General features: G+C 34.5%; 2 protein-coding genes across 3 annotated transcripts; both read left to right on the top strand.

The window, feature by feature from the left end:
- Nucleotides 1–4235: 4235 nt before the first annotated feature.
- On the top strand, nt 4236–6251 carry LOC132560966 (uncharacterized). Its single transcript, XM_060225673.1, is given in 1 exon segment — nt 4236–6251. A coding segment is annotated over 1 exon segment (2016 nt).
- A 3589-nt stretch (nt 6252–9840) lies between these two features.
- Nucleotides 9841–16140, top strand: LOC132560955 (uncharacterized). Of its 2 annotated transcripts, XM_060225662.1 has the most exons (3): nt 9841–9934; nt 10915–12996; nt 15080–16140. In XM_060225662.1, exons 1-3 carry the CDS (start codon nt 9910–9912, stop codon nt 15103–15105), a joined length of 2133 nt encoding a protein of 710 aa, XP_060081645.1. In that variant the 5' UTR covers nt 9841–9909; the 3' UTR covers nt 15106–16140. The 2 variants fall into 2 exon arrangements, with proteins under 2 accessions (XP_060081645.1, XP_060081644.1); XM_060225661.1 differs by lacking the exon at nt 15080–16140 and having other exon boundaries at nt 10915–13134.
- The last annotated feature ends 1305 nt before the right edge of the window (nt 16141–17445 follow it).

The following is a 17445-nucleotide window of genomic DNA, read 5'->3' as shown; positions in this document are numbered from 1 at the left end:
ATATAGTAATGAAGTCATATTGGTAGAGAAAGAAGACGGATGGTGTTACTGAAGGAAAACATCGACAATGATTAGGAAGGAGAAAGATTCGCTGTCGTCTGTATAAGAATTGCTAAAAGGTGAGGGAAATCGGTTTACTAGCAATTATACCTACACTATAACGGATATAATAATACCCGATGTAGTTAACGAAAAAGATGAAATGGATATCTTATCAACATCCTCAATACTCCGTTGTCTTTCCGTCGTCCTGCTTACAATTCCTGTTTATTTCTTGCAAAGCACTCGACGTATCTTTATCGCACATATGATGTAGGACGGCCTTGATGCCTGGATGTGCCAGGTTGATTTAAATATTGGTCTGGATAGCCTTTTTCGTATTTGACATCGTATTTGACAGATAAAGTTTGTTATAAATTTCTTAACATGGAGTCCTACATGGGTCGTTCTCAAATATCACCTGTAGTTTTCCTTGAGCATCTGGTTGTAACAGCAGGCTAGTACGAATGCTTTCATTCTGAAAGGTAAGTGATATTTCTGAAGAATAGCAGGATGAAGTATTTCAAAACTTTAATTGCATGTGTACTTGTTGTCTTATTACGTCGGTTGTATTTTGAGGCAGGTAGCCATATTAGATTTTTACGCTTTCAGTTTGTAATCGTTTCTACTTGAAGCAATCTGAATTTATGTTTCTGGATATCTGAAGAGTTACTTCCCTTCCCTGATACAAGTGATTTTGAGAGTACATTAAATATTACAACCCTTCACACAATGGTAATACATTAATAAAGATATTACATTACCTATGATGTGTCAAATCAATGCACATAATGCTGTTAGGTTTTCCGGGGGAGCATATAGTCGCCGCCTTTTTCGTCCGTCCTTCCATTCATGTCCAGAGTATAAATCTGCCCTTATTTAAGCAAAGATCATGAATTTATACATTGGACATACTAAAGGGATGTGTATTGTACCAAATTCAGGGGCCTTGTTCCCTCAATACATGTCCGCAGCATCATTTTGCTTTATTTAATTTAGATAACGAAACTTGGTATATATATTGATCATATTAAGACGATGTGTAGTATACCAAATTCAAGGCCCGCAACCCCTTGATTCAGAGATATTGCCCTTTCTTAAAAACTGGTGAGTAGAGCGCATCATATTACTTGCATCTAAAATTGGTAAATAAGCTTTGTAGATACTGCAACTCCCTAATTACAGAATTATTACCCTTTGTCAAAATTTTGTGTCCAATAAAGCAGTTTTCGGGAGCATTCATCAGTGTGATGCTCTTGTAAACAGTTGTGTGTGCATTGTATATTTAGATCTGCACTGCATATTCGACAACCCGATCACAAGTATAGCGACAAAACCGAAAACTGAAACAAAAATGATTTTTATACGAGTATCTAAAGGCGGACGGGAGTAATAGTATTGGTGGCTTTACATATACTATTGTGGTAACAATGACACCCCCCCCCCCCCTTGTTAATCCAGTTAATGAAATGGATAGCCTATCAACACGGCTTGTGGCTCGTTATCTCTCTGTCGTTCTACTGCAAACAAAAGATTATTGCTATAGCAATATATCTAAACAAACATATTTATCTCAAACGTAACACGTAGGTTCTCCCTGTTGACTGGCTTTAAAAAATTACAGGTCGCACGGCCAATTCTAGCCACTTACATTATGATTTTAGTGGGGTTTTTTTTAGAAAAAAATCATGTAGAATTGTTTTCAGTATGTTATTTAGTTGTATGTTATCAAAACATAATAATTTAAGAAGCACGTTATGCGGATTGAGTCCACTACGAAGTTACGAGAAATTACTTTAAGAATGATGTGCTGGACTGAGAGTAGATGTATTTTGCCACAGTTTGTCTTATGAAGTAATAATTACATTACAGTTAACCTTATTGTAATAAATCATGTGTTTATAACAATAAGCGTTGTTGACCGTAATATATTTCAGCTTATTGCAATTCCTTAATGTAATAACTTTAACAATAAATAATTTATTACAATAAGTTTGCAACAATGGTACTTTGGAAGTCACAACGACTTCTTGCAAAACATGCCATGTTATATGAAGTAATAATAAATATTGTCGATAAGTCACATCATAGCATTAAAGCAATAGTGTTGCAAAAACGTCCTCTCCACGAACATGATATCGTCATGATTTTAAACGCTACATAATAAAGAGAATAATTCAGCTATTCTTGTAGGGTCCCTATGGCGAGAGGAGCGGGGCCCAATGGGCCTCTTGTTTACTTTCAATCTGCAAATAGGAACATAATCAACTTCAGACATAGATTATCAGTACAGCTTATTTATCAGTATAAATGATATGTTTATCAAGTGATACAAAGTTGTTATGATATTTTATCTCTACAAACTCATTGAACATCGATAACCCAACCACATCAAATACACCTGAAAACCCTTAATTGATGTCTAAGGGCAAACACTACCACTTCACGTGTGGTGTGATATCAATGTTATTTATAACGGAATGTTTAACCATTAACATTATATCAAACAGAAACATTTTTGGAAACGTCAATTAAATGTATCTATAGCTGTTCGAATTCTAATATGTCATCTAAAAGGCTTTCTGTAATCTCTTTTATGTGATTTACATCGTCAAAATATATATTGATATCAAATGAATAAATCTTTCGCTTTTGAATACACTCGCTTTTATCATGCCGTTTGGGTTTGTTTTTCACTAAAATGGGAAACGTACATACCTCAGATGTAAATGTAGAGATTGTACAAAACACACAAAAGTGAATAACTATATAATATCTTTATTTTTTATTATATAAAACATGTACTAGCAGAAGAGCTCCTTGTATTGTAAAGTTGGAGTTGAGAATTGCTTAGGTTAATAGTGGTTCGTCGCTCTAACGCGTGCATTGTATTCACTTCATTGTGAAGCATTTTTGAACCAATGTCAGAAGGAATTATACCAGTTAAAAGCCGCTCCTTCCTTTGTATTGAAATCTAGTCTATTTAAACAAATAAAACAGTATAATAGACTACGTGAACCCAGCATAGTGTCTTTATCTGTTTGCATTTAAATGTATGTTTAGTTCTGGAAAAAATCCTTCCACGTCTAACAATAAAACGAAGTTATCTACGACTGACTTGTGCATAAATAAATAAAGAGCATATGACTAGAGATCAGTAGGGTACATGTTGCTGGTTTTTTAAAATTATGAACAACTGAATGTAATACACATTTAATAGAGCTATTGCACGATCGGGTAATGCTAACAAGGAAAGAGAATAGGCATTATGCAGCAGTTAATGTCAAGAGGTGCATTCGTGGAACCTACACTGAAGGGGAGGTGGTTGGTCTTACAAATAGGCTAAAAATAGCAAATTATGTGATCAATTCTCCTTTGTGCCAAAGCAAAACGGCACTGAAGGAAGAGGGACAGATATATGGTTTATCGGATTAGAAGGTAAGGTGTCATCACTTATGTATATTAGAAGTAAAGACAATTAAAATTTACTTAAAAATGATAATACTTAGTACAATGTAAATAACGTAAACACAGGTGACTCCGTTTCACAGTGTAATCGATCGGCAGAAACCTGCATAGCGTATGAAAGATAGCCAGAAAGCAAAAATTCGCGATAACACATTTCTGTACAAATTCAGAATAAGGTACAAGGACGCAAAAATAATCCAGATTCAAATCCTTATTTTTTGTTTTCTGAGATCTCTAACATATTGATAAAATTTGTCTACAAATGTTAACCTTGACGTTGATTTGCGGTTCGCTTTCCAATTTATTTCAAAGCTAAGTGTTTTGATTATGAATACACGAAGTTGAATTGAGACTATTTATGACTTAGCTAAATTTTGTATTCCTCAGCTTGTGTGGGTTTTTTTTAAATCCGTGATAAAATCTCATCGTTGACAATATCAAAACTCCTACTGCTGACATCAAAAGGAAAATATCTTAGAATTAAAGAGACAACAACAAAACTTCTTTGATTTGAATATAAAACCGTTGTTAATTTGAATTACTTTCTTCTTTCTTATTTTAAAGAAAATTATATTATTAGATATGCATTATTCTGATATAAAACATTCATGCACTAGATGTTGTAATGTGTTATGCAAAGCAGTTGTATTCAGAGATTACAGTAATAAATGCTTATATCATTACGCTTAAATTACAAACATATCATTGTTTTAGGTTTGCTGAAGAAAATGTACAACAACCAAAAGGAAATCCTTCAAAAGAACCATGTTGCTTTGGTGAATGAGCTGGATCCAAACGACATATTTGATCAATTACAACAAGACGGATTATTTACAGAGAGTGATCATGAACTTATCAATACGGGTAAAACCAGAAAGGAAAGATGTTTTATGCTACTAGCAATTCTTCCCAGGCGTGGCCCGTGTGCGTATGATTCACTTAAGAAAGCATTAACACATAATTATTCTCATTTGGAAAAATTGCTTCCTGAAACGTCTTCAAATAATAGCACGATAAATGACTTACGTGTAAACGTCTCCTACAAAGCAAATTACCGACAAGAATCGGAAAATTGTCGAAACAACGGAATATGCCACAGGTGTCAACCGTACCTGCCAGCTACCTTTAGCAACACAGGTTTAGATAATGTCATACAGAAACATTGTTGTTTGATATTAGAAAATGTAGAAGCGAACGATTTAATACATTTGTTTTATCAAGAAAATATTATAGATATGAACGACTGTGAATGGATCAGATCGAGGAACACCCGAAGAGACAGATGTATTGCGTTCTTACAGAAACTATCAAAACGCGTAAATTGTAAGATGCTGAATGTTTTCAAAGAGTCATTGAAGAGAAAATATGCCTTCATAGCCGATAGGATTGACATAGTCAGTGAAGAAGTCACGGAAGTGCATGTATCTTCAGCGAATGCTAAAAGGAATGACCGGAAATCATATTTCATTCTCCCTAAAGTAATGCCGGGAGAAACATCGGACTTTCCAGTGCCTGAAAGGATTTCCTCTCCGTTGCCTGAATGTGTTTTAACAGACACCACAGACGAATGTAACGATAGTTTTGATGAACTTGACTTAACGGAAAAGCTCGATAGAAAACTCTCTATCAAAACTCGATTTTGGAACTCAACATATTCTCATTCGAACTGTCGTGTCCCATCAACGTTTTCAGCTGACATTTTAGAGAACAACTGTGGAAACAACAATGCATGTCGATCCCATGAGACACTAAAAAGTCGGAAAAGAAATGGAACTTCATTATCCTCGCATGTTATTACAAAATATATACATTTAAGCACATCACATTGCCAACTTTTCACTCAGCCTTGTGATCCACTTAACACAAAAGAAGATTTAGTTTTCAATCACCTCAGTACATTAGTAAACCAAGGTTCTTACAAAGAGTTTGAGGCATGCGCCCTGGGTATCCAACAAAGGCAGAGTAGCAATATCGGCATGATTTGCACTATAGAATATCTATTCGCCTGTAGGTTTTTAAATACTGCTGATGTAGATTCTGCTAAAGCATATATAAAGTCTGGATTCAAATTAGCACAAAAAACATGTAATCCTAAGTATTTTACTCTAGAATTTTTCACTTGTCAAACGCGAATGTTGATAATAAAGAAAAAACACGGCAAACTTCAGAACGCACTAGATGATGCAAAAATGATCATAGAAGCCGATCCTAACAGTTGTACAGGGCGAGCTGCGGGCTGGTTATATATGAATGATGTAAAAAAAATAATGATTCGAATGTTTTTGTTAAACCCCAAAAGATCATATTACTCATCCTTGTACGAACATTTGTACAAGCAGGCCATGGATAGCTGTCAGAAATCATTAGATCATTTTAAACGTGACAAAAGTAAAGATGGGCCTTTCGGGTTTGGCTTTGCTTTGTGCCGACTGGTCACCTTGTTACTTCGGTGTGGGGATAAGGGTCAGTATGAGGACAGTACAGCGCCAGATCATGAGATCGAAATCGCTGGAAAACATCTGCAGGAGCTCGAAGATTCCGATATTCCAATTACCACTTTTCTTAAGGTGCCTGTCCTCCTAGCAAAGAGTGACTATCATTATCGGCGTAAACACACACAAAGGGCTCTGGAATACGCAGGAGATGCTCTACGGTTGACTTAAAACAACATTTTGGAATTCAAGGAACAGGCTCAAAACCGGGTGAGTTTCCTCAGTGCACAGCTGAACTTGACAATAACATAAAATCAATGATTGGGACCATCATGATGATACGACGCAATAGCCAATCGTGCTAAACACTTTGTTACGTTATGTGGTGTAGGACGAGTGTTTTACTCTGCATCGTCGCGTACAGTTAATACGGTATACATTCCATTCGTGGTTTCAATCTTCCTTGATGATATTTTGAATTATAACAGAACTGATTGAAGATCAGAGAATTCTAATTACCTGTATGCATATGAAAATAGTCTGTATTAATCTGGGGCATTTCAGATCTGTATCAAGTAATATACTACCAATTGTGGAATACAAAATAAACAACGTTGTTACGTGGAAGAAGATCACATTCAACATACGACACGCACTATATATAGCGTTTTATGTGTGATTAGTTACGTGTTGTATTGGAAATACCGAACTGTTACACATACAGCCACTGTCTGTAATATGAACAGTATGCATACGTAGAGATTGTATATTGACATAAACAGTTAAAATTAACCAGTATTCAATTAAAGTATCGTTATTGATATTTATTATGCTGCACTCCGTTGATGAACTCAATAAAAGGACATGTATATGATTACCAAGAAAATAGGTGTGGAAATGTACATAATTTATGTACTACTACAGTCATACATGCTTAAAGATTGTACACAAGTGAATAGCACCTTTTCATAATTTAGAGTGAGATAGAGTAGAGCCAAACAATGAGCTAAACAGCTATTGTTGTTCATGAAAAATATCTATAAATGCCAATGATTTCGGGACCTTATGTTGTACATATTATGGTCATATTATCTTTATATAAAGACTACTTGCTTATCAAGGTAACTTATTTCTGCTTCATTGCGTGGCGTCTATAGGCAAGTTTGACTGCATTATGCTTATAAAAATAAACAATGATTAAAACAAGAACAACAGTCCAATTACAGCTCGGATGAAACATACAGCAAAAGACCACACCCGCGGCTTTCGTCCGAAACATGCGCAATTACATCGAATACATCATTTTTTTCTGTCATTCTTTGTGTATAATAGATATATCACAATTCTTCTTACCCGAGACAATTCATCTACAACTGCATGTGGGTTGAAATTCCAGAACTTGCCCTTTCCTAGAGTGTGCAATCCTACAATTGCTGGTAGACGAGGATCTTAATCCAACAGTAAATTCGACCCTGCCGTAGAGCACATTATAAAATGTATACATCGTGAGATTTATATGGTTATTGATATAAATAGCGATAGTAACAACCACAAGTGTGATTTATTGGCATGGTGGTAAGATCAGCCAGTGTTTTGTGTTCTGTTTTTTTCAAGGTTAATCTATCGAGCCTTTTTGATATTCTGCACATAAATGAAGAGATAGACATATTGAACAAATTGTTTGATAATACTGAAAAGATAATCTAGCAAAGCTATGCCTGTTTACGTTCACATTGTCTTTTTGTTTGGATAAATTTGGGAAGGAACTGTTATAAGATAAATCTTAAACACATAAATAAGTATCAAAGCCATGGCTGACAGGATCATATTGATCGGATTTAAATTTCCTTATGATACATGTCGTAAGAAATAATGAGGGAAAACAAATATAAAGCAAACAAAACAGAAATATAGATACATGTATCAAGTACCAATATAAAACCATGAAACACCAGGATAGAAATCACCTCTAACCAAAAACATTGATTATTGGATCTATTACAACAGGTATCATTTAAATAATAGCTGTCTACGTTAGCCGAAGACATTATACAGACCCTAATTTTGTATAATCGAACATGCTTTGTTTATTTTGACTTACTTTTTGCTAATTCTAAACAATAAAGAGTTTCTTCAAACTCCCTTTATATGACTGATACATTTCCACTTCAGAAGATGTTTGATATATCGTTTATGCAGGGGCAATATGACCAATCTGTCTACCTATAATTATTCGTTGTAAAAAAAGAATATTAACTTTTTTATGATACGAAATGTTTTAGTGAAGTCATACTAGTTTCTAGTGACTAATTATGCCGTTTGGGGTTTTCTGTGTAATGTGTAATCGCTTAAAATAGAATTGTGAATTTACAGGATATGAACTGGGAACCGATTCGTGAACGATGATAAAAGTAGAGTTAGATTAGTTTGACAAGAAATTTTCCGGCGCCCTCTTTCAAATATGAAATAAGACACGAATCAAAAGTGTACTGTAAGCGAATGAACGTCGCGAGAGAAAACTAAATGTGTCCCAAATCGTTAGTAGTCATACCAAGAATATGATTTTTTCTTCAAACTGGGTATTTCCAGTAAAAATATTTATAGTTTAAAATATTAATTAAGCCACATAAAAATAAATTAACAAACAATATGTATGTAAGCATATCTAATCATTAATAATAACAGATGATATTACACGCGTGTTTTACATACCATGTTAAATAAAATATCAGCGAAATAAATTTCGTAGTCAGTAATGAATAACGCGACCACTGGTCCGTAACTGTTTACGTCACGCTTACAATAGTCTGGGATCGGCCTCATCTATGTGTATACGCATCAAAATAAATTTCTGTAAATCCCACTACACGTGGTTAACAATGAAAGCTTGAACCTGTTTGGACTACTTACATTTAAAGGTATGACTGTGCATCGTAGGCTTTAAATCTGAGCTTCAATGTTTGACAAGATAACCAGAGAAATGGAACTAGCACAATAGTAAGTAAGTGACTGATTAGTCTAACACTGAGGTTGAATCGCGTACATGTAATGATTCAGATCGCTGCTAGATGACTGTCCGACTAACACAAATTTGACAATTAAAATATATATGATGAAATCTAGCGATAACTCAAAGGCATTTTATATAGTGAATTATATATCAAATTGAAGAAAAGGTATTTGTTTGTCGATTCAGAGCACTCCCAGCGAGAAATATTAAGTGGTTTAGCAATGATAATCCTTCCTAAATTAGGTCGCTTCGGAAGGCCGGTAGAGTTACGTACCTTCAATTGTATATACATGTATGTGTATTTACAGACGAGGTTAGTGACTGTAGTACAATAACATCGAGACACTCTATTTCATAAAAGTTCGATTAGAAAGACCGATATTAATTACTGTCGACAGAAATACATGCTGTTCGTTTCTGTTATAGTTATCGATTTTTGTTTTTCTTCAGACATGTTTATCTGACACTGCATTAAAGTGAAAGATCTTGTATGAGGCCATCACATAATACACATGTGTGTTAAACAGTAACACAATCCCTGGTGTTAACTGCTGCCGGTTGCCTCTGTAATGTGATAACCACACATATACTTTTGATAGAGTGTAAACCTCTTTGTTAGCCACCCATATGTGTCATTTTCTCAATCTCCGCCATCTTTCCTTTTAAAGTCACTTTTCTGTATGCCCATACTGTTTTATTGCTGGTATGTATTGTTATCACATAACCGGCATATCGATCGCCATGTTAAAATGTAATTTTCAGAGTATTTGCACATATAAGCAAGTATCCATAAGTTAGCTAACTTCCGTCCTCTCATTACTACAGTGTTAAACGACATAAGCTGTGCTGTAATCGCTACGGTAATGCAGGCGGATGTAGACCAACTGTAACATTCAACTTCGGGCTACGAATTTAGAAATTTTCTACGTAGTCATCTCTAATGTAGAGCAACTCTGTTACATGAAGTTTTCTGGTGAAAGTACAGGTAGGATATCATAATATGTTGCTTACAACGTCTGTCTTTTTGTTTTGTTTTTTGTTTTTTTAGTATAAATACAATGTTTTTTTTCAAATTTGATGTCTTAAAACTATATTCCAGTTTCCATGCATATTGTTTCATACTGTACATCATATGTAGTAGATATAATGGCGAAGCTATGTGTATAGTGTACCCTCAAATTTGATTTGGTACGAGTTTTAACATATACAACAACATGTAGTGGTAAACTAGAGAAAGTAACATTTTAACGGCTGAATGTATCTTTCTTATGTGATGATGGCTGTGTCTCCTGTATTTGAGAGGACGTATATACTTAGATACACGTAGGTCGGTGACATGTATATATGTAGGTAGTATTTAACAAGTATGAAGATATGTACAAGAGATAGTTGTAAGACATTCAGACATGGAGATAGCTGTATGGCTTTTTTCATGAATTCATCGAGACATTAAGGTATGAAGACATTTTTGTTGATCAAAACATTAACATATGAAGAAAACTGTATGACTTATTTGTGACTTTTGTTATGAAGACATGAAGATATGTAGATTTGGGAATGGAGTTTTTGTGTTCATCAGGATATGTAGATGTGTAGATGTTTCTGTTCACAAAGACGTGGAGATATGCAGAAAATTGTATGTCTTTTCTTTGTTGTATTCGTCGAAATATGAAGATAAATAGACAGTGCATAACATATTCCTATTGATATCAGGGAATTCATATATGATAATGTCAATGGCATCTAATCCATGATAATGAGCGACAGTTTGTCAGGTACATTTTGACAAATATCTGGATGAAGATATTTCGAGGGAAGATGCAAATATTCACTATTGTTATAACGATGTGAAATGTCACTTTGTATTACTTTTTTAATTTTAAAGACACGGTATATCTAATTTTGATGCATTGTTACTATGTACCAGTTGTGGTAAAATTTATGGTAACTATCTTATCTTTGCAGGTTTGTTGATAATGTACGACGAACAGCAGAAAATCCTTCGAAGAAATTATGTCACTCTGGTAGACGAGCTGGATCCGAATGAAGTTTTTGATTATTTACAACAAGATGGAATATTTACTGAAAGTGACCATGAACTTATCAATACGGGTAAAACAAGAAAGGAAAGATGTCGGAAGCTGCTGGGAATTCTTCCTACTCGTGGTCCAGACGCGTATTATTCTTTTAAGAATGCTTTAAAACAGAGCTGTTCACATCTAGAAGAATTATTGCACGGAACGGAAAGTACTGTGGCCAGATATGAATGTGTCGATGGCTGCGAGAGTATAAGAAACAGTCCCCCTTCAAAAGAAAGAAAACATAAAGTATGTTTGAATTGTCAGCCGTTTATTCCAGTTTACATTGTCGACCCAAGTTTGAGAACAGCAATACAAGAAAACTGTTGTTTGATATTACAAAATGTAGAAGTGAACGACCTCTTAGATTTGTTGTACCAAGAATCCATTTTAGAAGGACATGACTATGAATCGATAAAATCAGAGAAAACCCGAAGAGACAGATGCATTGCCCTGTTAAAGAAGCTATCAACATGTGGCCATGACAACGTTTTTAACATTTTTAGAGAGTCACTACGACAAAAGTATGGTTACATAGCACAAAGACTTAGGGAAATAAAAGTAGAGATTCCAGTCGTTCCTAAGCATTCAGAAGAAGAGATTGGTGAGGAATGTTCTCATCCAATTCTCCTTGAAGTGATGCGTAGGGGTCTTGGAGTCAGTAAAGTGAAAACACCTACATCAGTGTCAACACTTTTGATCCCAAATCTGGATATGTCTTTCTTAACGAATTCTGAAGCAAAAGGCGTCTACAATACCGACAATTTAGATTTTAGGGTCACAACTAACGTCGAATTATCGAGTTATGATCGGTATTTTCACACAACCAAATACCCTGGAAACTATTCTTCTCGATCATTGAAGAACACGCAGTGTCATCAAACAACAATTTATTCGGATACATCCGAAGAGGACATTGCGAGAAATATAGTACATAAAAAGCAGGAGGAAAGGATTAAGCGTCAAAGAAAAAAACTATCTTCTAAGTCCAAATTTACGGAAAGTATGTCATTAGTTCCGACTCATTTCAATGTGTTACCACAGTCAAGAAATTTACATAAAAGAGGTCACGAAATTGTGTTCAACTCTCTAAGTACATTAATAAATCAAGGACGGTATGATCAATTTGAGAAGTGTGCGGTGGAAATTCGACTAAAACAAGGCAGTGATAAGGATATATCGTGTACTCTTGATTACCTGTTCGCTAGCCGGTTCTTGCATTCAGTGGATGTGGATTCTGCTAAAAGATACATAAAAACTGGGTTTAAATTAGCACGACAAACAAATAATCCAAAATATTTTACTTTAGAATTACTAACATCTCAAACGCGAATGTTAAGTATCAAGAAAAAGTTTGAAAAACTACAGAGAACTCTAGATGATGCCAAAATGATGATTGAGGCAGATCCTACCAGTTGTACAGGACGAGCGGCTGGCTGGTTGTATATGAATGACGTTAAACATATTATGGTACAAATATCAATGTTGAACACCCAAAGATCAACCTATCCATCCGTGTACGAACATCTTTACAAAATAGCCAAGAAAAGCTGTGAGAAATCCTTGGATAATTTTAAGCGGGAAGAAGGAAATGACGGACCATTTGGGTTCGGTTTTGCTTTGTGCCGACTCATCATTTTGTTACTTCGCTGTGGAGACAGGGGCCTGTATAGAGAAGACGTACTGCCAAGTGTTGAAGATATTGAACTTGCTGGAAAGTATCTGCGTCAACTGGAAGATTCTGACATTCCGATTACAGCATTTTTAAAAGTCCCTCTCCTCTTAGCAAAGAGTGACTATCATTATCGTCGGAAACATGTACTCAGGGCTTTAGAATATGCCGAAGAAGCATTCCTTCTTGCAGTTAACAACAGTATTTTAGAATTCAAGGAACAAGCTCAAAATAGAATAACTTTCCTGCATTCAAAGATGGATGCCGAATTGCTCACAGATTCAATTGATCTTTCAGGTAATATTTATTTAAGAGGTAACACTGCATTCAGTTGAAGGCACATTTGCTTTCGATTATATTCTTAAATGGATTTTATTGTACAATCATAAATATTTCATTGACAGAAAATGGACGACATCGTCACTTTAATCTGAATACGTTGGTCATATTAAAAGTGATGGCAGATATTTGGATATAACTGAAATGTTTCAAATTCTCATTGATTATTGTGTCCCATATATTAGTAAATTTGTGTTTAAATGTATTGGTGATTTTTATTACTTGAAAACTATATAATAAATTAGTTTCGTTGTAGTGTTGCAGTAATTACTTAATTTTTGTTCATCAGGTAGTTTTACAGTGTTGTCAGGATTGCGAACTATGTAGCTACGGCACCGTAGTTTTATCGACTATTTGTATTCCACAAAACATAAACAGCCTATAAATAACCCGGGTACATACTCGGTATTTGAGGAAAAAGTAGCCGATCAGTTTAAAATGTTTTCAAGGTTCTTTGTTTGAAATTATACAGCTACGGCACCATGCATTTATCGACTGTTTGCTCAAAAATACATTAGCTATAAGTCTACAAATAATCCAGTAGTTGGCTACTTCAGGAAAAAGTAGTCAGTCAATCAATAATTGGAATTTTGCAATAGTGATTTAAACAAATGGCGACTGATGAACGAGTAGGCGCCTTAAACTGGGATTCGATGCCGTAGTTTACGGCAAGTAAACCGTATACTATATCCCCGTGTGGATCAAACATCTGATTTAGTCTAGATATACTCGGAACAGTTGTTGTATAGTAACTACGGTCATTAATATAAATATTTGTAGTATTATATAAATACTTATTTAATAATTCTTCCGAAGTTTGTGGACTCCTAATCATTTTGATCGGTAAGAAACAGGTTCAATAGTCCATGTAGTATGCTGTAGGGATGTATCTGGAGTTGTCAATGCCACTTTTTAAAAGTATGTAAAAAATTCAGTTAAAACCTCTGAAACAGACATGATTTGCACAGAGTTCGTGCAATTATATTTTTGTAGACGATTTCTATCAATTCTTATCCCATTACATGTTAATACAAAATATTTCAAATAAAAAAAATCTCGCTGTTGGGTCATTTTTAAAATTTGTTTTGATCTTTCGAAATCGCTGACAATTTATTAAAACTTGTTAAATACCTATATTAATCGCTTTAGTTTAGTTTAAGTTTCCAAGATGTCCTCTGCCATTTAGTGACAAAAAAAAACAAAACAAAAAAAAAAACAAAAAAAAAAACAAAAAAAGCAAAAACAAAAACAAAAAAGCAAAAACAAAAAAATTGCCGCAATCCATCTTTGGATATGTATATGTTATATAGGATCACAAGAAAATAACATTTATTTTCAGGAAATAATTTTTGTTACATGCCAACTTTCGGTTTTTGGCAGGGGTCAAAGTACAAATTATAAATTTAATTTACTCATTCTCATATTCTACAAGGCGCAAAGGCTAAAAAATTACATGTTATTGGCTTTCAATTTTGGTAATATAAATGACCTCGACCCACGTTCAAGGTAACAGGTGTCTTTGAAAGGCATCTTCTCAAGTTCCGGGTAGGATTCAGCTGAATCTTTGTCGACATTATCTTGAAATTGTCCTAAACAAATGTTATGATAGCAGAATTGGCAGCAATACCTGACCTTATAGTAATCTTAACTTGATACTTCCCCTTACATTGGGTGTTTTTGTAACATTTCCCAGTGCTGGACACCTTTCCGTCTTAGCGAATTATGAAGTCCCCCCACTCCCCTAAAAACCTTCATTCCTCTTCAAGCTGATGATGTCTGTCGCGAAGAGGTTATGTTAATTCACTCCTAGAATTTACATTCATTCATTCGGGGGATCTAATCATGACCATTAAGGAAATATCTTAAAAGAACGCAAAGTCTCTCTAAACAAATAGACTTTCGGAACGTGCTCTCATTATTATTCACATCACATAAACAATACGCGTCCTGTGTTCAGTTGGTTCGTCGTGGAATATCATCTGATGTTTCGTTGAAATCCTTATTTTTGCACCATGAAAAATAATATGTTTCCTTGTTTCAGCTGAAATGGATTGCTCTAGTGGATGATGTAGATCCCAAAGATGTATGTAATCATTTGAAAGAAGACGACGTACTCAAACCAACTGATTGTGAACGAAGAAACACAGGAGAAAAAGGAAAGAACGATGTTAATTGTTACTAGAAATCCTTCCACGCCAAGGTGGAAGTATTTATTTGATAGAACAGCTGTGTTAATGTCGCAATAATGTGGTATTTCCCGTTCTCAAGGAGTCACTTATTAGGAGATATAAACATCTATTCCACAGACTACAGGAAACTACTAAAACATATAACTATATCTGTAATAAAGGCGAAGTGAATCACTAGGGTGATGGTGGAAAAATGGAGAAGTTACCAACATTCCAGGACATACAATTAGCCCAAATGACTCTCGGTTTAGTCACTTTACCAAGTCTTACTCAAAGAAATGATTTCCAACAGCATATATACAGTTTGGTGAAGAAAAGTTTGTCCAAACACTATTAAAAGGGACTGTGATTCTTGTTAAAAGTATTGCTTAACGAAAGAACAAGAAAAGTTTGAAACCAAAAAGTTACAGATACAAGATTTTAACCAAATATATGAATTAAATACATTTAAACTCTTCATACTGTCAAGTATTTGCCAAACATTACAAGCTGCGCAGTAGATATCAAGTGACGGACTCCAACAACCTGAGTAATTTCATCAACCAAGGACTTTACATCGAGTGTGAGGCAAACGCAATGGAAATTCGACAAAGACAGGGGCTTGAATTGGACATGGTGTGTATTCTTGACTATCTGCAAGCCTCAAGTTTCCACAAACAGCAGATATAGAATCTGGTAAGAAATACATCAAATCTGTATTGACTATTCCAGGAAACAAGTTATCCTGCGTATTTTCCATTGGAATTACTCACCTCATGGAAACTCCGGAGCATACTAGCTGACGTTGAAATGACTATAGAATCTAATCCTACATTTTGTACTGGGCAAGCTACATTGACAATGTTCTGTTTGTAATAGTTATTGACAATGTTCTGTTTGTAATAGTTATTGACAATGTTCTGTTTGTGATAGTCAGTGACAATGTTCTGTTTGTGAAGTCATTGCCAAATGTTCTGTTTGTAATAGTTATTGACAATGTTCTGTTTGTAATAGTTATTGACAATGTTCTGTTTGTGACAGTCAGTGACAATGTCCTATTTGTAAAAGTCATTGCCGAATGTTCTGTTTGTAATAGTCATTGACAATGTTCTGTTTGTGATAGTCAGACAATGTTCTGTTTGTAATAGTCATTGACAATGTTCTGTTTGTGATAGTCAGACAATGTTCTGTTTGTAATAGTTATTGACAATGTTCTGTTTGTGAAAGTCATTGCCGAATGTTCTGTTTGTAATAGTTATTGACAATGTTCTGTTTTTGATAGTCAGTGACAATGTCCTATTTGTGATAGTCAGACAATGTTCTGTTTGTAATATTTATTGACAATGTTCTGTTTTTGATAGCCATTGAAAAAGTTCTACTTGTGATAGTTATTGATAATGTTTTATTAGTGATAGTCAATGACATTGTTCTGTTTTTGATAGCCATTGAAAAAGTCCTACTTGTGATAGTTATTGATAATGTTTTATTAGTGATAGTCGTTGACAATGTTCTGTTAGTTATATACATTGAAAATGTTCTGTTTGTGATAGTCGTTGACAATGTTCTGTTTGTGATAGTCGTTGACAATGTTCTGTTTTTGGATATGATCTTAACAAACAGGTCATAAGACGAATGACATGACCATGGAATTCAACTGTTTACAGAGGCACCATATCATACATAACACGTGATATGAAGTAAGAATAAACCAAATCATCAATGTTCATTACTTAAAATTATTTGAAATCCGTTTTTGTTTTATCTACTGGACAAAATCAATCTTCTTGGAAATCGACATAACACGAGGGAATTGCGTCGAGATATTGTATTTGTATTCGTCATATCGTGTGTTGTTAACAGGTATTACACGTGCTGAAAACGTATTTATGAAAGCCGCATGAATACATCAACATATCAAGACATTATTTTTTTATGTTTTCTGATCTTATTAAGATACAGATAGTCATATACATACTATGTATATTTTATCGAAACAACAACGTAAATGTTAGTCATGTTCACAGGCAATTATTTCCCTTTTATAAATTTAACAATGATGGTGTCACGAGACGTCATATAGGAAATTGTGTCAATGATGTCCTTCCTGTTTACTCTTGTAAAGCGGATATACCAGACGTTCGTTTTCACTGGTCTTGTTAACTTTAAAATTCGTTGCAATAGGCAAATTATGTCTTTCTAGAGTAGAATAATTTATTCTAAAACTTTAAAGGCATACAAA

Source organism: Ylistrum balloti, unplaced genomic scaffold (genome assembly GCF_031769215.1).
Source record: "Ylistrum balloti isolate Yb309-2 unplaced genomic scaffold, AGI_CSIRO_Ybal_v1 Utg371132, whole genome shotgun sequence".
In the NCBI taxonomy this organism is placed as follows: domain Eukaryota; kingdom Metazoa; phylum Mollusca; class Bivalvia; order Pectinida; family Pectinidae; genus Ylistrum; species Ylistrum balloti.
This window is presented reverse-complemented; position numbering and strand designations above follow the sequence as displayed.

Coding starts and splice junctions, on each gene's coding strand:
- LOC132560955 (XM_060225661.1), top strand. CDS start 9,910: ATGAAGTTTTCTGGTGAAAGTACAG. Junction 9,935..10,914: donor GTTTTCTGGTGAAAGTACAG/GTAGGATATCAT, acceptor TTATCTTTGCAG/GTTTGTTGATAATGTACGAC.